The sequence below is a fragment of the Myotis nattereri genome (genome assembly GCF_964212035.1).
Source record: "Myotis nattereri genome assembly, chromosome: 7".
Classification (NCBI taxonomy): domain Eukaryota; kingdom Metazoa; phylum Chordata; class Mammalia; order Chiroptera; family Vespertilionidae; genus Myotis; species Myotis nattereri.
In genome coordinates this window covers 49,951,724-49,972,623 of record NC_138082.1, presented here as the reverse complement: position 1 = coordinate 49,972,623, position 20,900 = coordinate 49,951,724, and the positions used below count along the sequence as shown (strand labels likewise).

The window sequence follows — 20,900 nt, the reverse complement described above, 5'->3', positions numbered from 1 at the left end:
ACTAAAGGCATGGCTGTGGGCGTGGTCACTGTCTCTCAGAGAAGCAGTGTCCCACCCAGACCCGGCTTTCATTCTCTTGTCTGTCTTTTCTAAGCCTTTCAGCTGCCCCACTCAGGTTCACACTTTAGAAAGATCTGCCTCCAGGCTCCCAGGGCGGGTTCCTGCCTCAAACCCCACCCTTACAGGAAACAGCTCCCAGAAACAGCTTGGCGGCGGGTGCAGCTGTTGCCAAGACAACCCCTGTAGGACTGACTTCCTTCAGGTTGGTCGTGGCTGTTTGTCCCTATGTGATGAACACCACCCATTGTTTTTACAGTGGGGCCTTGACTTATGAGTGTCCCGACTAATGAGTTTTTCGAGATACGAGCCATCTCTCAGCCGATTTTTTGCTTTGAGTTGTGAGCTAAAATTCGGGTTACGAGCCAGCTTCAGATACCCCACAGCTAGTTGGCACAGCGAACGTCACAGTGAACGTCACATCAGCCCAGCATCACGTGTCTCACTCGTTCACTTTTAATTTGACATACGAGTAATTTGAGTTATGAGCTCCGTCATGGAATGAATTAAACTCGTAAGTCAAGGCCCCACTGTATATAAGTAGATAATTACAATGTCACAATTATTACCTGATAATTTGAAGTCCTGAGGGTAGACTATTTATAAGCGGGAGAACTGAATGATAGGCAACTAGCTGAACAGACTTAACATCTAGTAGCAAATAACCATTATCTCCTGTGAGTATACAATCTCTAGTCTCCAAAACTGGCTCATATTTCATTTTAATTATTACATAATAATTTATACGCTTAGATTCTTCTTGTATTAGCATCTCTTTACTCTAGTGTGGCTAATCACTTTTTTTTTTCAACTCGTTTTCTTTCCCCTAAGATTGTTTTGCTCTTTCTGACTAAAATGACTGTTGATACATAGCTCTTGTTTTTACATTCTCTGCAATTATGGTCTGCCCAGAGTTCAACCGATTTTGGCTAAGGCTCCTAATCTGTGTGCCTGACCTAGGATTGACCTGCTCTCTGGGTGGACATTCTGCATTTTTTTGGTGGCTTCGGATTTCCTGATTGCTCAACTCTATCCTTCCTAACCCCTTTCAGAACCCGTGGAACATATTACTGAAATGTGCTCTCTTGCAAAAAGAAGTTGTAAACAATGTCTTGTTTGATAGATGACATATATATATATATATATATATATATATATATATATATATACATATATATATATACTCATATATATGAGTGTATATATATTCATCTATTTATTTTTAATTCTTATTTTTAATTCTATATTTTAACATTTTAATATTATATATGTTTTAAAAATTGAGCTCCAATTTTTCTTAAAGATTCTTCTTGCCAGTTAATATGTCATGTAGGGAAATATGTTTAACCATGGTGCTTAATTTTGGCATTAATTTATTTGGCAATCAATTGCAGAACATACTTAAGTGCCAAGTACTATGCCAGGTAGCAGTGCTATAAACATTAATAAAATATAATCACTGAATTTAAGGACAATAGGAGACAGACTTGTACACAAATAAGAACCAAGTCATCTTGGTCATCTCTGAAAATTTTTAAGTTTTAAGAGCAACATTGACTGAAATTAAAATCATCTCCAACACTGGTGGACCTGGATTCTACAGGGTGCCAAATTTTCTAATAATCTGATAACAATTAATGTCTCTCTTCTTGAGGAAGGGAGCAGTCTAGGACACTAAGCTTCAGAATTACAGTCAGTATTACACAATAGGATTAGAGGTCCATATCCAGTGTCAGATAACAAAGCCTCCCTCTCTGTATCTGAGTGTAAATTTGCTATGAACAATAAATAAAGGAAAACGTATTGGCAGTTGAAACATCAGGAAGGAACATACACCACTGGGGATAGGATCCCAATGAAGGTCTCCTGACTCACTAATAAATGCCTCTATGACAGTGACAGAGATGACAGAAAGTGAGGCTACTAGGAACACAAAAGTAAAGCTGCTTCTGGCTTAAATAGTTCAATTTGAGTCTTCTAAGACAACACAGGTTTGGGTGCCCGACTAGTAAGTCTGAGAAAGTGGTCTGACCAAACATTGTAAACCACTAATGACTCCAATTTCTCCAGATGTTCTTCAAACTTCTACTCCTTTGTAAAATTGGCCTCTAAAATTTCTGAATTGCCCCTTATTACCCTAACAAAATGAACAAGTTGTAGAAGAGCCAGGATCTTCCTAGAATTGTATTTTTGGTGAACCCAGCCTGTCAAATCCTTGACCAAAAATTCCTGGCCAGTGGCCACATTAGGGCTTAACAAGTGGAAGAAAAAGTACCATTTGTCACTTCCCAATAGAATGTATGAGGGTTTTGTCATGTAACCAGATTCTAAACTTGCCTTCAACCCTGAAGTCCTTGGTGCCACTGGGTCCCCGGAGATGCAAGACCTGCTCTCAATTTCCGTTTAATATAATCCATAACTGGAGCTCTTCCTGGAGCTCGTGGGGACCATTCACAGCAAGCTGACTTCCCTGAGCATCTTCCTAATCTGCGATGGGACTGTTGAAATTCTCTTAACCTTCATTGTTGCCCAGCTTCTGAGCAGTGGAACTAAGCTCATCGATGGCAAACCATGCCCTGAATATGCAACCAGATGAAAGAGTTCAGAACCAGTTGTCACATAAGGCAAACCAAAAATCTCTAGCACTTAGTCTGGCTCGGGGTTAGCTTGAGACATGTCTAAGAGCTTCAATAATGTATCTAGACTCTGGATGGCTGACAAGATGTCACAGTGTCCAACCTGCAGGTCCTGAATCCTGGGGCCTCTCAAAAGACAAAGGTGAGAGTGGCCTCTGGTCATACTAGCTCTTGAGGACCTATTGGAAATCTCCAGGTGTTAATACTGAAAACCCAGGAGCAAACAGCCCAACTCAGGAAGACAGTTTCAGAATATGTTGGGCTGAGGCCACCTGAAATGAATCTAATGCAGCCTGTCAGACAGAAAGATTCCTTTGGATGATAGCCCAGCTTCATCCAACCACCTTTATAAAGCAAGCAGAGACTTCGCTCGCTTTCAATTCAGTCCTGCATTTTCTCTAATTGTTTTTCTCTTGTTTGATATCCTAAATATGAGACATAGAACATCACTTCCCCAGAAGATCCACATCCTTTTCACCCCTTTGAGCACCTTCTTTTCTTTAGCTCTAGAGTTTCCTCATTCTCTGGCTACCTATTTAGCAATGGCCTTACCAGGTACTACCATTCTGCCACAGAGATCCTAGGGTAGAACAGTCCTAAAGTTTGAAATCAAAGAAATGCAACTGGGACATCCACCTTACCCTATTGCTCCCAGTTCCCTCTGAGATAGCATGCACTCTAGCATGCACTTTCTTTCCACTCTTTCCTCTTGTTCCCAACACGTCCAATCTCATCTATAAGTAGTGTGATTAGAAGTCACTGGTTTTGGGGACAGTTTGGGTGTATGCTGAAATTGTTGAAAACTAATTATTATTATTATTATTTTCTTTTTAGGTTTCAAATTATGGCAATTTATTTTATTTTATTTTTATCTATAATTTCTTTGATTGATTAAGGTATTACAAATGTGTCCTCATCCCCCCATTAACCCCCAACCTCCCCTCCCCCCCACTTCATGCTCTCATCCCCCTGTTGTCTGTGTCCATTGGTTTGGCTTATATGTATGCATACAAGTCCTTTGGTTGATCTCTTCCCCTTACCCCCACCCTCCCCCTGCCTTCCCTTTGGGAATTAGTTGGAGGACGAATGACATGGCCACCCAGTCAGTGAGCCAGTGCTTTGCCTCTGTTCTCAGGGAAGAGGCTGTGTGGATAACATTTTCTACCAGCAGCTGGAGCTGCCTCTTCTGAGAGATAATGAAGGAGAGCAAAGAAAGGGCAAGTCAGAAGTCAATGTTTTTCCTCTCTCCTCCCACTCCTCTTTCTTCTGTCTCTTGGTTTGATTCACAGAGAACAGCCTGCCAGTAATGCAGTCAGGTTTTGGAGACAGATTCTGCACATGTAGGAAGTAACTATCCAGGGCAGTCACAGCCTCCTCAATTTCATTTTTCTCCTTAGGGAATGAAACAACAACATATAAATAATCAACCTCTGTGCTTCCTGGGAAGCTGGATTTGATCCTCGTGATGAGAAACAGATGCTAGATTTGCTTTGCCAAAAAGAATTATAAAATGTTCTACTCTATACTAGATATTCATGTATTCTCCTCACTTATTTACCAAAAGATTTAGGGTAGCTTACAAGGGTGTAGGCCATAGAGCGAAAATATCAATTAGGGAAAATATAGCATAATGGATCCACAGAGTAAGGATAATATCCCAAATGCCAATTTCATTCTAACATAGAATAGGAAATAAAAGGAAAAATGACTTCTCATTTAGTTTCCAAACTATTTTGAAACAATTAAGCTTTCTATCAGCATGAACAATGCATCAAGCCTATTGCACCAATGAGATTCAGATAATTGTAATAAAAAAAAGTAATGACAATGCTGATAAACAAGTTAACTTGGGACTAGAATGCACTGCATACATAAGTGAAGGAGACAGGTAATGTAATCACTGAATGGAATCTATATTGTTGAGAATGTAGAAATTACACATGCTTTAGAGAAGAGACCAATTTATATTGACATTTTTGTTTGTCAGGACTACTTGAGTGCACTTCATAGATATATTATGGCTTATATTTCATCTTTCCCACATTCTGTGATGACCCACAACTAAGTTCTCTGATGCAGACAGAGCCTTTGCCCTTAGAGCTCTCTATCATCTCCCCTGCCCCCTCCACTCTGGGGGTTTAGAACTCAAATGATACAGATGCATTGCTTTTTTTATGGAAGACACAAAAATATTATCGTTGTCTTTTAGGAAGCAGAAAAATATGAGGAAAGGTGATTAAAACTAATGAGACTCTGAAAGATATGGATAAGATTAAAACAAGAGCTTTAGCAGTAAAGCTCTAGAGACGTAAATGAGACTCTTCTCAGTGGATATGACCCTTGACTCTCTGGGATACAAAAGCAATGGGCACCTTCACACAGTTCAGGTGAGAATGTGAATAAGTGCATTTTTATTGGAAGGACTGTTTGGCAATACTTACATGTACTCTTTGCCCCCCCACCCCCCACACCACCACCACCAAATTAAACTTCCCAATGAATATTCTTGCTGGAGTTGAAAGGTCATGTTTGCAAAGATGTTAGTCACAACAGGCCTTTAATTTCAAAGACTGAAATCAATCAAAGTGTCCACCCTAAGGAGCTAATATCCTAAATCCAGTAGGTTGCTATCAAGAGACACTATTTAGTAAACATGAAGAATGAGATGTGACTGTGCTCATATGGAAAGATTCCCAAAATAAATTACTTCATGAAAAATGTAACATTAGGAATGGCTTGCCTTGTTTACCTTTGAATAAAATGTTTTATAAGAGTTATATACATAGGGTTATATATGCTACCACATGCATAATGTTCCCCCTCTGGAAGAAATGAAACTGCTATATCCATGAAGAGGAACTGAAAAGGTGTCAGGAGATTCTGTTGCTTTCTGGTTAATGGTTCTCTACTACTTGAATGTACTATACCATGTACGTATTACTAAAACCCAGAAGGGGACACTTACACACTGAAGGCGGGGGAATAAAGGTCAGACTGTCAAAAAAGGCACCAATCCACCTGGAATTTTGCAGCTGCCTGTTCCCCTTGACTTCAACCCACTTGGTTTGTTGCTTTGGGATTATTTTTCCACTTCAGCTGCTTATTTCCTGTTTAACTTTGATTAGCTGACTCCTACTCTTTAATTCTTCCTGGCATACAATGTATCTCGCCTGCTCTAATTGACTTTGCCTCCTTTGTCCCTGGACCTGGAGTCTGACTGCAGCTGTTTCTGTTCCCAAGTCAGCCCATTTTGGCCTCAGTCTATCCACTTCATTCTGGTCTCAACTCTCTCACTCTGACAGTTTCAGCCAATATGTCATCTTGCAGAAGAAAATTACAAATAACTTTCTCAAAAACACAAGTATGCACTGTCATTTTGTCTTTTTAAAAATAAATTTTAAGAATTTTAATCTAGGCATTCTTCTGGATTCAAAAGCTAGGAAAACAGCCTTGTAAATCATGAGCAGCAGCAAAAGTTCAAAGGGACAGGTCCCATCTCTCCTCAAATAGATCACTTTTGAGAACTGAACGCCCCTCAAAATCTGATAAACTTATATTCCAATGATGGTTCATTAAAAGAATCAGGACCTGAGGTTTTTGCAAATGTCTTCTTTCCAGGGAGGGGGAGAGCAGATCACACACATTCGGAGTATGTGTGATCCTCCTATACTGAAGAGAATAAATCCTCCTATACTGAGGAGGATAAAAGTGTCATATGACAGTCTTAGCACCCAGTCTCAATGCCCTTATACCAGCGGTTCTCAACCTGTGGGTCGCGACCCCTTTGGGGGTCGAAAGACCCCTTCATAGGGGTCACCTAAGACCATCGGAAAACACATATATAATTACATATTGTTTTTGTGATTAATCACTATGCTTTAATTATGGTCAATCTGTAACAATGAAATTGGGGGTCACCACAACACGAGGAACTGTACTAAAGGGTCGCGGCATTAGGAAGGTTGAGAACCAATGACTTACATGAATGAGACCAAGGAAAGCTAGGTGGATGTCCCAATGCCTTGAGAGGATGCAGAACAATAAGTCTCTGTGGGAGACAGAGTCTCAGCAGGGTGAGCCATTATGGCTGGTGAGGCAACAAAGGGGTTCCAGGAACAGGAAGAAAAGCCGCCTTGGTCTTTAAATGTGCCCACTTGAGCTTCTCTATGGCAACCTCATGGTTCACTAGCCAGGTCCCTTGTTTCTGTGAATATGACAACAAATTCCAAGCTGTGCCTGTCCAGCCCACCAAAACAAGCGTGTTGGGGAAAGGCCAGACTCTTTCCAGAGCACACTGTTCTGTGACCCTAGTCAGACCCTTGACAAGGAAAATCTGGCCAGAGGCCAATAAAGAGCTCAACCAGGAAGAATGTGTTGTTGCCCCTGCTAGAGGCATACAAAGGAGAGCTTGTTATGCATGTAACTTCTATACTCATCAGCGATCCTGAGACCTTTTGACCTATGGTTTTAGGTGCCACTGAATCTGTGGAATATAAATTTTTTAAAAATTGCATAATTGGCACAGTCACTGGAACCCTGAAGGCCTCCTAAAGCTGGCTGTCCACCTCGGCTCCTGATCACTCTCAGAGAGTTGGTCTGTTCCTCCAGGATCTACTCCTACTCCGCAAACTCTCTAGCTTTTCAAGTGAGGAACCAAACACATAGATACCCAACCACTTCTCGAATTTCAGAGATACCAGAGAGGAGCCTTGAAACATATTAGCACAAAACTAGCTATGGACCAGAGCCAGAGTTATAGCCCATAATTAGCACTTAGACCATGCAGCTTCGGGAAGAACTCGGAGAGTGAGAGGCTGGTGGCCTGGGAGCCTCACTCTGGCATCTAAAGCAGATAGGAAGGAATATTCCATTCAACACCATAGATTCAACCAGGGACATTCATCCCCCTCCCCAAACCCAATCAACATCCTCTGATGTTCTAGTTTAAAACCAAATGCCCTGGCCTGATTTCAGTCTTTTAAAAACAGAATTTCCCTGGGCAAGGCCCTAACTTAATCAAGCTCTTGTTTGATGCTAATATAGTCAGTTTGGCAGTTGGCTGCCACCACACAGGTGGGAATCCTCAGCCAGCATCAGTCTGAGTCAATTCAGTCAGAAACACTGTGTACACAACAGGGATATCTGTTGGCCAGACAAATGGGGGTTCCCCCGTCAGCATGGAGTATAACCAGAATAAAACTGGTTTATAAATAGCAATGATTGAACAAATTCATGGAAATCATAATCCCACCTGGGCCAAGAGATACAGACCAATGGAAAAATATCCCTAGAATCCATCAGATAAAAACTTTCTCTGCAGTGTTAAAGGTCCCTTCTTTCAATGTTGTAAAGATGAGACCTTGCTTACCTGGCCTTGATGGTGAGTGACTGTGCGTTGCTGATAGCTAGTCAGGGTGGGCAGGGTTTACACACGTCCTCTCACAACTGACCAATGTGGATACTGGTAGTGAAAATAATGGGACCAGACTCCCAGAAATCAAGAATGTCCTTTTTATGCTAATGCCCTCACCATAAGTTTTCAAGAGAAAGCCTATGGTGGTAGAGATAGGATCCTGGGTCAGGCTCAGAATGCCTCATTTATGATACAGATCCTGTCATAATGAGATCTAGGGCTGGGGTGTATTAGGATATTTCTTCCCTAGGTAGCAGTTGAGCAAAATACTGTTATTTTTATTTCCAGTGTGCTTTAGGCCTATATTTATCCTCTCTGTTCAAGCTATGGGAGTATATATCAACTACCCTCCCAGAGCTTCTCCCACAGGAGGCTGTGAGACACAAGACTCAGTTCCCAGGTGCCTGGCTTCACCACCCACTCTCCAATGGAGGCTGATGGGCAGTGGCAGGTCCTGGGGCCTGCCCACATCATCTGGGATCTGGTGGTCCTTCTTCCTGAGCCCACATCCAATTTTAAGATTTTCTCCTATTGTTTTAAATGTATTGATGGGAAAGAAGGGGCTCAGAGTACTTCTCCCCTGAGTGCAGGGTTTTAATTACTCCCAGCCCTCAAGAGTGGATTATGTATGCCTCAACTCTGATTTTTCCTATAGTAATTAATGGATCAAAATACATTCACCAATAGCCAATATGGGATGATGGTTTCATCCCAAGGAAGAAAGACCATATGACTAAATCAAAATTTGAAACTAAAAAGAGAAAGTGGCTAAAGCATATATTGAGAGCATTCAAAGGTGTTTAAACATAAAATGTTGCAAGGAGGGAAGCTCACAGGTTAGAATATACTTGAAACTGTACAGGTGGCAAGAGATCATGACCTGCATGTGAATTTCACTTCCTCTAGTGAGGCCTGTGAAAGCTCATTTTATTCAGATATTGAACTTGACTTAAAATGAGAGCCAGAACAGTGAAATAAATGTATAAAAACAGAAAAACTCTTTATGCAAACAACAGTTAAACACATTACCTTCACAAAACCCTTCTGTAACTTAGTCCTTACCAGAATATAAGTTTTTGATGTGTGATTTACAATAAGAAATATAAAGCTTAATCAAAAGTTAAATAATTTGCTTCATTTTTCACAAAATGGAAATCATGTTTCATTATTCTTAACCTCAAAGCCTTCTTTATTGGGCTTCAACTCTTCATTCATTAGCTAGGTAATTATTGACTAATTACTCCTTATGGGCCTTATCTGCTTGACCTGTAATTTTAATAAGGGCTCCATGTAGCAGGTATGGTACCCAGGATTCTTTTTTATTGGGCCCCGCTTCCTTCTATTGTTGCCATAAACTACACTCCTGAACAATAGCCAGGAAGAAAAAATAGCCACAAAAAGCACCACCCAAACTCCTTCCCATTTTAAGAGATTTTTCTGACCAATACCCAGACCTGCATCCATCATTCCCACAAGTAAAGGGAGCCCATCACTGTCGTTCCACCTGCATTCATCACTTATCCTACTCTGGCGGTACCCTGAGTGTTGGAGGCAACATATAGCCAGAGCCACAATAAATAATCATCGCTTCTAAAAGAAAACCCCCGGACGTATGCATTTCACAGAACTAATCAATGAAAGAAAACAACCACAACCCAAAACCTGTTGATCCAGACAATACCAAAACACCTAGTGGTTTAAACTAGACACAACAGTTCCCATCACATCTATGCCTCTAATTTTATACTGTCAGTTCTTACATGAAAAGCACAAATCTTGAAATCACTAAGTTAGTTAGAATATGAGACAAGATTCCTTAGGAGAAATATGCTCCAGCCTGCATAGGGTGTCATTCCTCCTCTTCTATTATTGTGTCATGTGACCTAAAAACCATTGACAAGTAGGGCTTCTAGATATTTTACACCAACATAACTTCTTGGTTTCAGAAGCTTACCTGGTGGGATGAACAAACTGCCCACACATACCTTGCAGAGCAAACACCCACAGGCCACTGCTGCTCTCAAAAGCAGCTCTCAATTCATGTCCAGAACCTATTAATCGCCTGGGGTGTGTATGGGGTGGGGTCGGTGGGGGTTGGGTGGGGAAGACTGGCTGCAGATGACACCCTCCTGGGACTGGGCACACAGCAAGGAAAAAACACTTACTTGCTCCCATGTGATGGGTCTCCGCCAGCACCTGGGCTCCTTGGAGCCCTTGGAGCTGGGCTCCCTGGAGCCCTGTCTCTCCTCCTGGGCTTCTCTTTCTTTCTGAGCTCTCTGGCTTCCTGGGCTCCGGTGGCTTAGATGGTGTTGCTAGATTAGCATCTGCCCTCACCAGGTGATGCCACCCAGGCTCGGTAGTAAACGGCCCCACTGAATTGCCAGCTAGAACCCGAGTCCCCGGGGCAGCTGCCCAGCCACTAAGCGAGGGAACCCCTCCAGCCAGATGCGCAGTGGAGCCGCGCCCGCCGCCGGGAAGCTGTTTTGTGTCCTTCCCACTCCTCCCTCCCCGCTCCTCCGCCCTCAGCTCCAGGCCAGTGTTGGACTTCAACACCCGGCGTGGGCGGGGTGATGTTGACTGAAACCGGCTGCGGAGGCTGCTGCTGCCGCAGGACCCCGCAGCTGCGAGGGCTTGTGCCCCAGCTGCCTTGGGAAGGGAGGGGGCGAGGGGAGCGGGATCTGTAAGGAGGTGGAGCGGGGAGAAGACTTGGACTTGAAGAAATGGAGAGGCGATTCAGAGCAGGGATGCAGTTAAGGTGGGAGGTTGGAGAGGATGGCAAAGCGATGTGATGGGGCGGGAGAGGAGGGGAAGAGTGAGAGAGGACGGCAGCAAACAGGTCTTTACCTCCAGTTGCCTTCTTGGTCGCCTTGCCCTGCTGCCCCAGTGGAGCCTGCGGCATTCAAATCTGGGCATGGCAGTGGTGTGGCTGTGAGGTGTGTGTAGGTGTGTGTAGGTGTGCAGGTGTTTAGGGAACAAAGGCCTGGAGCTACAACCTCCTCACTCTAGGTTTCTTTCCAGCTCTGGTGATTTGAAACACAAGGGGCACGGGAAAAACTATGCATTTTGGAAATTTTGGGGATGGTGAAGGGAAAAGTTGTCGAACCTTCTTTCTCAAAGGGAGTTTGGAGATTTTCCCACACCATAGCACATTCATTTTATCATTCCAATTTGTTTGGAAGGGGTGAAGTTTCCTTTAAAAAAAAAAATTCCTGCAACACACTGAGGAAAGGGGAAAAGAAATCATGTAGATTTATGAGATTCAAATTGTATATTGCCAGTTATGGAACAGAGGAGGAAAGTGGGATTCAGCTAACACTGTTTCTGTGCAAAACCATCTTAGGCACAGCATGTTTCATTCACGATTCACAGAAAGGGAGGGTCTGATGCATGTATTTTGTTTGTTTGTTTAAATTACATGTTTATTATGAAAAATTCCAAATGTATACAAAAATACAATAAAGTACAATAAACTCCTATGTACTAGTACTCAGCCTCAACTATTGTGACACACAGACAATCTTGTTTTTCTGTATCCTCCTTCCCACCTTAACTTAAAAGTGGTTCAGATGTCACATCATTTTACCCAAAAATACATCAGCGTATGTCTCTGAATGATAAGGATTTTTAAAAAATATAACCCAAGACCATTATCAGACCTAAAACTTAACAATCATTATTTTGTGGTGTCAAATATGCACTTGATTTTTTTCTAACAGCATATGAATCACCAGCTTTCTTCTGCATGCTTTGTGGTGACAATACAAGTGAATTTTCCAGTGCATAGAACTTTTCCTTGGAGCAGTCTGACACATCCCTTCTCACTTAGTAAAATCCTATGCATCTCTCAGTACATTCAAGCATAATATAAACTTAAATTTATTAACATCAAATATTTGATAGTTTAAATAAGATATTTGACATAAATAAAGAGAAGTGGAGTAGGCCCCTCTATCTGCGGATTATCTTTCTGTGGTTTTAGTTACCTTACTGTCAACTACAGTCTGAAAATATTATGTGGAAAATTCCAGAAATAAACAATCCATACGTTTTCAAGTGCCATTCTAAGTAGCACGAGGAAATCTTGAGAACCCCGTTCTGTCCGACGAGATGTGAATCCTCCCTTTGTAGCCATCGTGCTTATCGGAGCGATTGTCATGGCATCACACGGCTCATGTTCATGTACCACCATTGTTCTTCATAATGGCCCCACAGCGCAAAAGCCATTATGCTGGCAATTTGGATACTCCAAAGAGAAATTTTAAAGTTTTGAGTGAAAGGTGAAAATTCTCTACTTAATCAGAAAGAAAAAGGAATCGTATCCTGAGGTCGCTAAGATCTACGGTAAGAACAAATTTTTTACCCATAAAATTGTAAAGAAGGAAACGAGAAATTTGTCTTCATTTCGCTGTTTGTTGCACCTCAAACTGCAAAAGTAGTGGCCACCATGTGTGATAAGTGCTTAGTTAAAATGAAAAAGGCGTTAAGTTCGTGGGTGGAGGACATGAATGGGAACTTGTTCTGATTGGGGACCACGTGTTATGCCAGAAAACACCGAGCCTACAAGAAAACTTCAGCCAGGGACACCCGGAAACAAGTGGCACCACACCGCTTGTTTACTGAAAGTAAGGGGTGGTCACACAGATTGAGGAATAGGTTTGGTATTTTGTCATCTCACAACATCACAAGAAGAAGGGTGAGGAACTGCAATAGGGTATATTCTCGAGTGTGTGTGTGGCGGGGGGGAGACCACATTCACATAATTTTGTTACAGCATATTATTATAATTTTTCAATTTTATTAGCATTTTTGTTAATATTCGATAAATTTATAAAATTATTGCCTAATTTATAAATTAAAATGTGTCATGCATGTGTACATATAGAAAAATATATAGTATATACAAGGTTCAGCACTGTCTGCAGTTTCATGCTATCCACTGGGGTCTTGGAGTGTATAACGATGGATAAGGGGAGATTACTGTATGGCTTTGTATAATATGTAATGAACACGCAACTCATTTCAAGCCATTTTGCAGAGCAATAATAGAAAAAAGAGGCAAATAGAAGGGAAACTGATGATATTGGATATATCTTCTGAGTGGTACATCCATTTTCTGCTGTTGTTCTGGAGCAAATTATATTTGCCACCGCTGTTAGATAATTTTACTAGGTTGGATCTGATAAATTTTAGCAATTATTGTGCTGCTAATAAGCTGATGAGATCCCTTGATTTGCTCAGAGGTGTATGTGGTGGGAGGGTTCATTTGCTATTTGTTTCCCACACTTCTGCCTTAACACCCTTGCTCTATGCTGTGTTTTCTAAGGATCTATAATAATAAAGCGTAATATGATAATTAGACCAGACGTCCTTCAGGACGACCTTCTGGATGAAGCTGGGACTGTGAGGGAAGCCTGAGTCCCAGGTGCCTACCAGCAGCTGGAGAGAAGCCCAGGTCCTGGGTGCTGGAGGGAACCGATGCCAGGAGCCAGGGGAAGAAAAGCCTACTCTTGCACGAATTTTGTGCATTGGGCCTCTAGTATATTCATCAGGTGGAAGCTCTACCAGTGGTTCTCAACCTTCCTAATGCCGCGACCCTTTAATACAGCTCCTCGTATTGCGGTGACCCCTAACCATAAAATTATTTTCGTTGCTACTTCATAAGTGTAATTTTGCTACTGTTATGAACCATAATGTAAATATCTGATATGCAGGATGTATTTTCATTGTTCAAGACCCACAGGTTGAGAACCTCTGCAACCCACATGTCCTACCTTGTCAAGATAAACCTGCTGTATCACACTGCACTCGAACCAGAGAAGCCCCTTGGGGGAATCACTTTCCTTGCAGGATGCCACAGTGGGGCCTGTTTATTCTAGCATCAAAGATGTCAGTGTTAAGAGTGGGGATAAGCCTAGTGTTTCTATTCCCACTCCACATCACTATATTCTCAGTTGGTGAAACCTTGTGTAAAACATGACCAACAAACAATCTCCCAAAATACAAACAAATCAAAACTCTTCCTTCAAAGATAGGACCTCTAGCTGTCTCACTCTCATCTTCTTCTGCTGTCGCAACCGTCTTCTTACTTTATGGGCATTCTTTTTTTTTTTTTTATCAACAGATTATTTATTCACTTGATTCTTAGATTCACTTGTTGATAGATGCATGTTTGTTGTTCATAATTTGTATCTTTACCTTTTTCTTCTTCTTCCTCTTCTTAAAGGATACCTTTCAGCATTTCATATAATACTGGTTTGGTGGTGATGAACTCCTTTAGCTTTTCCTTATCTGTGAAGCTCTTTATCTGACCTTCAATTCTGAATGATAGCTTTGCTGGATAAAGTAATCTTGGTTGTAGGTTCTTGGTATTCATCACTTTGAATATTTCTTGCCACTCCCTTCTGGCCTGCAAAGTTTCTGTTGAGAAATCCGCTGACAGGTAGGTAACTGAGTTTCTTTCTCTTGCTGCTTTTAAGATTCTCTCTTTGTCTTTTGCTCTTGGCATTTTAATTATGATGTGTCTTGGTGTGGTCCTCTTTGGATTCCTTTTGGTTGGGGTTCTCTGCATTTCCTGGACCTGTAAGTCTATTTCTTTCACCAGGTAGGGGAAGTTTTCTGTCATGATTTCTTCAAATAGGTTTTCAATATCTTGCTCTCTCATCTTCTGGCACCCCTATAATTCTGATGTTGGTACGCTTGAAGCTGTCCCAGAGGCTCCTTACACTATCTTCATATTTTCGGATTCTTTTTTCATTTTGCTTTTCTGGTTGGGTGTTTTTTGCTTGTTCGTATTTCAAATCTTTGACTTGATTCTTGCGCTCCTCTGGTCTGCTGTTGGGAGTCTGTATAGTATTCGTTATTTCAGTTCACGTATGCTTAATTTCTAGTTGGTTCTTTATCACAACCTCAAGGGTCTCATTAGATTTCTTGTAGATCTCATTAAGTTTATTGGCAGTTTCTAGAAAATTCTTGAAAAACCTTAAAAGTGTGGTTCTGAACTCAATATCCTCCATTGACAGTTTTGTCCTGTTTCTTTGTCTCTGCATTTTCTATGCTTTCTTGGTGCACCCCCTAGTGGTCTTTGTGTGCAGTCTTGTTGTAGTTAAGCCTTGATTGTTGTTGGCAATACCGGGGGTGATTTGACCTCCAGGCTAACTGGCTATATCGGCATTCTTATTAAGAGTTTATTTTCTGGTTGAAAAATCTTCCCCTTTGTCCAAATTCTTATTACAATTATGAACAGATTTTTTATCCATTTGAATGCCAATAATCATTGTGAATAAAACACAAGCTTCTGATTTCCTCCACTGCCCCTCACTTATTAATTCCCACACTCACTAAACAAGAACCATTGGACATTTGGAGAATGCCTTTGTTATGGCAGAGAGAAACTGAAACAAATTCAATGAAACCAGTAACTCTGTGGAGGTAAAGACAGAGCAACAGAATTAATGTGAGAAATAAGAGTGATACATCCATGGAACAAGAGTAGGATGCTCTATATATGAAAGCTTTTGTAATCTTAATCTATGAAGAAGAAAAAGGAGGAGGAGGAAGAGGAGGGAGAGGAGGAGGAAGAGGAGAAAAAGTGGAGTAGAAAAAGGAGGGGAGAGGGAGGGGCATAGTGGGGGAAGGGAGAGAAGAAAGAGAAGAGTTTGGAGAATAAAATTGTGAAAATCACAAAGAATGTACTAAGAGATGGACAATAGGATAGTAAAGATAAGAACAGAGAATAAATTCCAAAGGTTTAACCTCCAGCTGACAGGAATTTCAGAGAGAACAGAGAACAGGGAGAGTAAATCCTCAAATAAATAATTCAAGAAAATTTCTCAAAATTGAAGGACCCAATTCTCCTAAGTCAATGAGCCTACAGAAGGTCAATTAGTTTAAATGAAAATAGCTTCTCAACCAAAGAAAATTATCATGAAATATTAGAATCTTGGGATAAAGACCAGATTTTAAAGCTTACAGATAGAAAAAAAAATTTAGTTAAAAAGAGGGATGGGGAGGATACCTATTTCACAAATTTTGGGTCTAATACAATTCTCCAATTAATTATCAACCAGGATTTCTTTGAGAAATGGCTGATTTTAGGATTGCAGTAGGAAATTTACAAGGAGAGTCTGGAGCATCTTATAATTCCAGAAATTAAGGAAGTGTTCAAAAAACTCTCACATTAATGTAGGTATAGCAAATGGGCATAAGAGCCACCTGCAAAAGCTACTAATGACCAAAACTGGAACAATTTGAGCTACAAAATAAATAAAGGCATGTTGGATTATAACCCAAAGTATAAAATATCCATGAGACCATACTGATATAAATAAGTAATTGGATAAATTAATAAATGTGGGAGAAGAGACACATTTTTCATGCAGAAGAATTCTAAGTAGTTGATGTAGATACTCCACACTAAGGGAAAGGGAGCATAATTCCTCACTTCTTACATGCGGGCGGCACATAGAGACTTGTTTCCAAGGTGTACAATATGGAAACAGGGAAAAAGAGAAACTTTATTGTGTAGAAATCTGACAAACATTTTTACCTCAGTCTCGTGGTCAAGGTCAACATCCACACTCATAAGCCATATTGATAGTATGTACTCTTGATGCGATTTGATGAAAATGGCGATTTACCTCTTTGAGCTTCCTCTTAACACCCAAATCCCCAGAGTAATAATTACAAAGTGGAAAACAGCAACTTTTCAGTGACATATCCTGGCAGAAGTCAATATAATAAAATAATCATAGTTAACACATTGCAGACAGATCATGAGAATTCTCGCTTCATATTACAGTGTTTTACAAAGTATCATATTTTAAAAAGATATTAGCTTGTAATAACATGTAATAAATAACTTCAAAATGCAATGGGTATTTAATTTTAAAGCATGCCTTTAACATTTATGTATGTTTTTTGTACTCGTTCAATAGAAACTTAGCTGGCCACTGGGTAAAGCTAGCAATAAAACTACTTGTCCGCAAGGTGATAACATCCTATATAATAAAAAGGTAATATGCAAATCGAGCAAATGGTGGAACGACCGGTTGCTATGATGCACACTGACCATCAGGGGGCAGACGCTCAACGCAGGAGCTGCCCCCTGGTGGTCAGTGTGCTCCCACAAGGTGCGCGCCATTCAGCCAGAAGATGGGCTCACGGCTGGTGAGCTCAGCAGTGGTGGCAAGGGCCTCTCCAGCCTCCACAGCAGTGCTAAGGATGTCCAACTGATGTCTTAGGCCCACTCCCTGCCTAAGCCATCAGTTGGACATCCCCCGAGGACTCCCGGACTGCAAAAAGGTGCAGGCTGGGCTGAGGGGAGCCCCCCCTTCCCCCAGTGCAGCAATATCATGCACTGGGCCTCTAGTCACCAATAATAAGACATGCAGACAACATGTTCCTCCTGATATAATGCACCGACAAGACATCCATACTACTTCTGTGGTATTTCACCAAATATGTATTAAACGTAACCTAATCAGTAGAACACATAAGACAAACCCAAATTGAGGGACAGTCTACAAGATAAACTGGTCAATACTCTTCAAAGGTTTCAGTCATTAAAGGCAAAGAAAAACCAAGGAACTGTCATAAATTATAGGAGACTAAGGAGACATCTCAAGTAGATAAAATGTGGAATTTTGTATTATATTCTGAACCAACAAAATGACATTGGTAGGAAAACTAGTGAAATTTTAACAAAGTCTGTAGATTTAAAACTACAACAACAAGGGATTGGGCTACAATAGTATAGGACTCAGCAATAGCATCATTGGAATCCAGAAGGCAATGGAGTGGTATGTTCAAATTTCTAGTAAAAAATGATCTCCAATCTAGTATGTTATATATAGCCAAGCCATCAGTCAATATAAAAGAAAATATAATTAATTTTTAGATGTGGAGATTCTCAAAAATTTATTTTCCATGCTTTTTTTCAACTCCTATGCATTCTTACATAAGGAGTTACTGGGAAATGTGATTTATCCAAGGAGAAAGCAATACAAAAATGCTTCTGGCATCCAAAAACCAGGATTGCAACACATGAAAAATGAGAAAAAGTATTTCCTAATGATGAAAATGAAAGGGCCAGAATGAGAGCTGCTCAATAGATCCCAAGAGTATCCAGTCTAGACTGGAGGTGGAAGTCCATGTGGTATTTTACAGAAAATTTGAAGTGTGAGTAAACCTAGTCAAAAGATAAATACGAAACTAAAAAAGTTATTAAAGTATTAACTAGTAAAAACAAAAACACATGTGTTTTTTTAATATATTTTTATTGATGTCAGAGAAGTAGAAAGAGATAGAAACAACAATGATGAGAGGGAATCATTGATCAACTGCCTCTTGCAGGCCCCACACTGGGGATCAAATCTGCAACCCAGGCATGTGCCCTTGACTGGAACCAAACCCAGGACCCTTCAGTCTGCAGGCCAACACTCTATCCACTTAGCCAAACCAGCTAGGGCCAAAAACACATGTTTAAGAAAATATAATTACAATACTCTTCTTTCTTACCAGAATCATATTATGAAAGCTACAATGGGGATTTAATCAGTGTCATATAGCCACATTTGCAGGATGTTTGCATGGAAAGGAGATGAAAGAGAGGGAAAATGCTCATTTTCTATAGCAGAAATATGTAATATGTAATACCTAAATTGATGAATCAAAATAGAGCAGTTCCATATATTATTTGTAAATTTGGTAGATTACAGATGAAGCAGCTAAAATGATTTAAAGAATTGCCTGTTGTAAAGAAAAATCAAGAAGATGGGAGGGCGTTGATATAAGCCTTTTAGGACTATTTATAGTTTTAAACCATCTTTATGCTTTACCTTAATAAAATAAAATTTATTGAAAATAAAGTTGATGCATAATTTCCCAGGAAGTGATTACACCAACATGAAGATTTCAACAATGCCCCGCCTCTTCCCCTGATTGCTCCTATTTTCCACCAGAAGAAAAACCAGCCTTGTAGTGATAGATTTCACAAAACAACTATTCAAGAGATGACTCTACATGACTCTACAAAGAGATGGTATCTCACCTCACCAGAAATGAGAGAAATTTCCAGAAAACCACCAAATCTTAAATTGTCTCTTCTCTTATTAAGTGAATACAGTGCGTTTATAGCCATAGCCTGAGGAATTCACCTCTACCTCCTTCAAAACTCCATTCCCACAGCCCCTGAAGCCTACCTGCAGACTCCATCTTGTAACCTCTTTTCTGTTGGCAACTCCCTCCCAGAAGTAATTCCACCGCTTGCAGAAACAATGTAATTGTCCTTCAGAACCCCCACATTACAGCTGATGAAGGGAACAAATCTTGAATGAACTTGGAATGAAGCCCTTGAGGAGAGTTCATATTCTGTCAACAGTGTCTCAATTTGCACAACAAACATCAGCTCAGGAAAATAGCTACTTATCTAAAGCCAGCCTTCTCAAGTGTTTAAAACGGTGGAGCAGTCAGATTTTTTTCCTTCAGCATGTTATACAAAATGAAGAATGAACTATCAGTTCATTGTGAGTCACCTTCTTCTCCAACAGCATCTCAAGACATTTTGCATCTTGCTTTATTTTCCTTTCAATTGTTTATGCTTAATTTTTCATTTTTTTAAATTAAATTTATTAGGATGACATTGGTTAATAAGATTATACAGTTTTCAAGTGCACATTTTTATGATACATGGTCTATATATTGCATTGTGCACCCACTACCCAAAGACCCCATCTTCCAGCAACCCCTTTTTTGACGCCCTTTACCTTTTACTATCTCCCCCCCCCCATAACCACCACACTGTTGTCTGTGTCTATGAGATTTTGTTTGTTCATTTTTCTTGTTTATTCATTAGTTGTTTTCAGTTTCATCTCTACATGTAAGTGAAATCATGTGATTCTTAACTTTTTTGTCTGACTTATTTCGCTTAGCACGATATTCTCGAGGTCCATCCATGATGTCCAAATGGCAATATTTAATCTTTTCTTATGGCTGAGCAGTATTACATTGTATATATGCACCACATTTTCTTTATCCAATCATCTATCAAAGGACACTTTGGTTGTTTCCATTGTCTTGACCACCGTGAACACTGCTGCAATGAATGTAAGGATAAATATAGTAGTATCTCTGTGAATACATGTTTTCATTCATTTTTTTAATCCTTAGGGAACTTTTTGCTGTTTCTCCTACCAGACAGAGTTAGCTATGGACTTCCATATTACTTATTGTAATTAAGTTAATGTGTCACTGTTTAATTTATATATCTTTTTCCTGAAATCCAAGGAGTCAGAGTATTTAGTGTTCTTACTACTATGCCTCTGTATGAGTTCTGGAGATTTTAGAATTATTGCATATATTATTTGTAAAACAAGATAATAACATATTATGTCCAAAATCATTGGGATTCAATGAATGTAAGCTTCATTAATGTAGATATTATTTAATAAATATTGTATTGTTATTGGACTTCTTACTACAGATTATTAAGGAACAATCAGAACAATAACAGAACAATGATGAAATTTCTAAACATCTACTTTAGAGTGAAATATAGACAGATTAAAGGAAATCATTTCAAATTGCAATTAGATAGGCTATGTAGGTACTGCAACTACTTAATGTAAAGTACAATGAGGATTTTGGACAAGCTGAAAGAAAGGCAGAAAACAAATTAATTGTGTATGATGAAATAGGAGAGAAAAGTAAGAGTCCAAAATGTATGAAATATATTGAAAATATTAAAGTTATACTGCACGAGGTCTTTCTTTGCATAGTTCTGGTCTTGGTACAAGAAA

General features: G+C 40.1%; 1 protein-coding gene across 1 annotated transcript in view; it reads right to left on the bottom strand.

Annotated features, from left to right (window-relative positions):
* SCN7A (sodium voltage-gated channel alpha subunit 7) overlaps positions 1–10,558 on the bottom strand; it is an 86,293-nt gene extending 75,735 nt beyond the window's left edge. The window contains exon 1 of the mRNA XM_081096286.1: positions 10,272–10,558. Coding sequence (XP_080952412.1) covers positions 10,272–10,281 — 10 coding nt within the window. The 5' untranslated portion in view covers positions 10,282–10,558. The remainder of the gene's footprint in view (positions 1–10,271) is intronic.
* Positions 10,559–20,900: the final 10,342 nt, after the last annotated feature.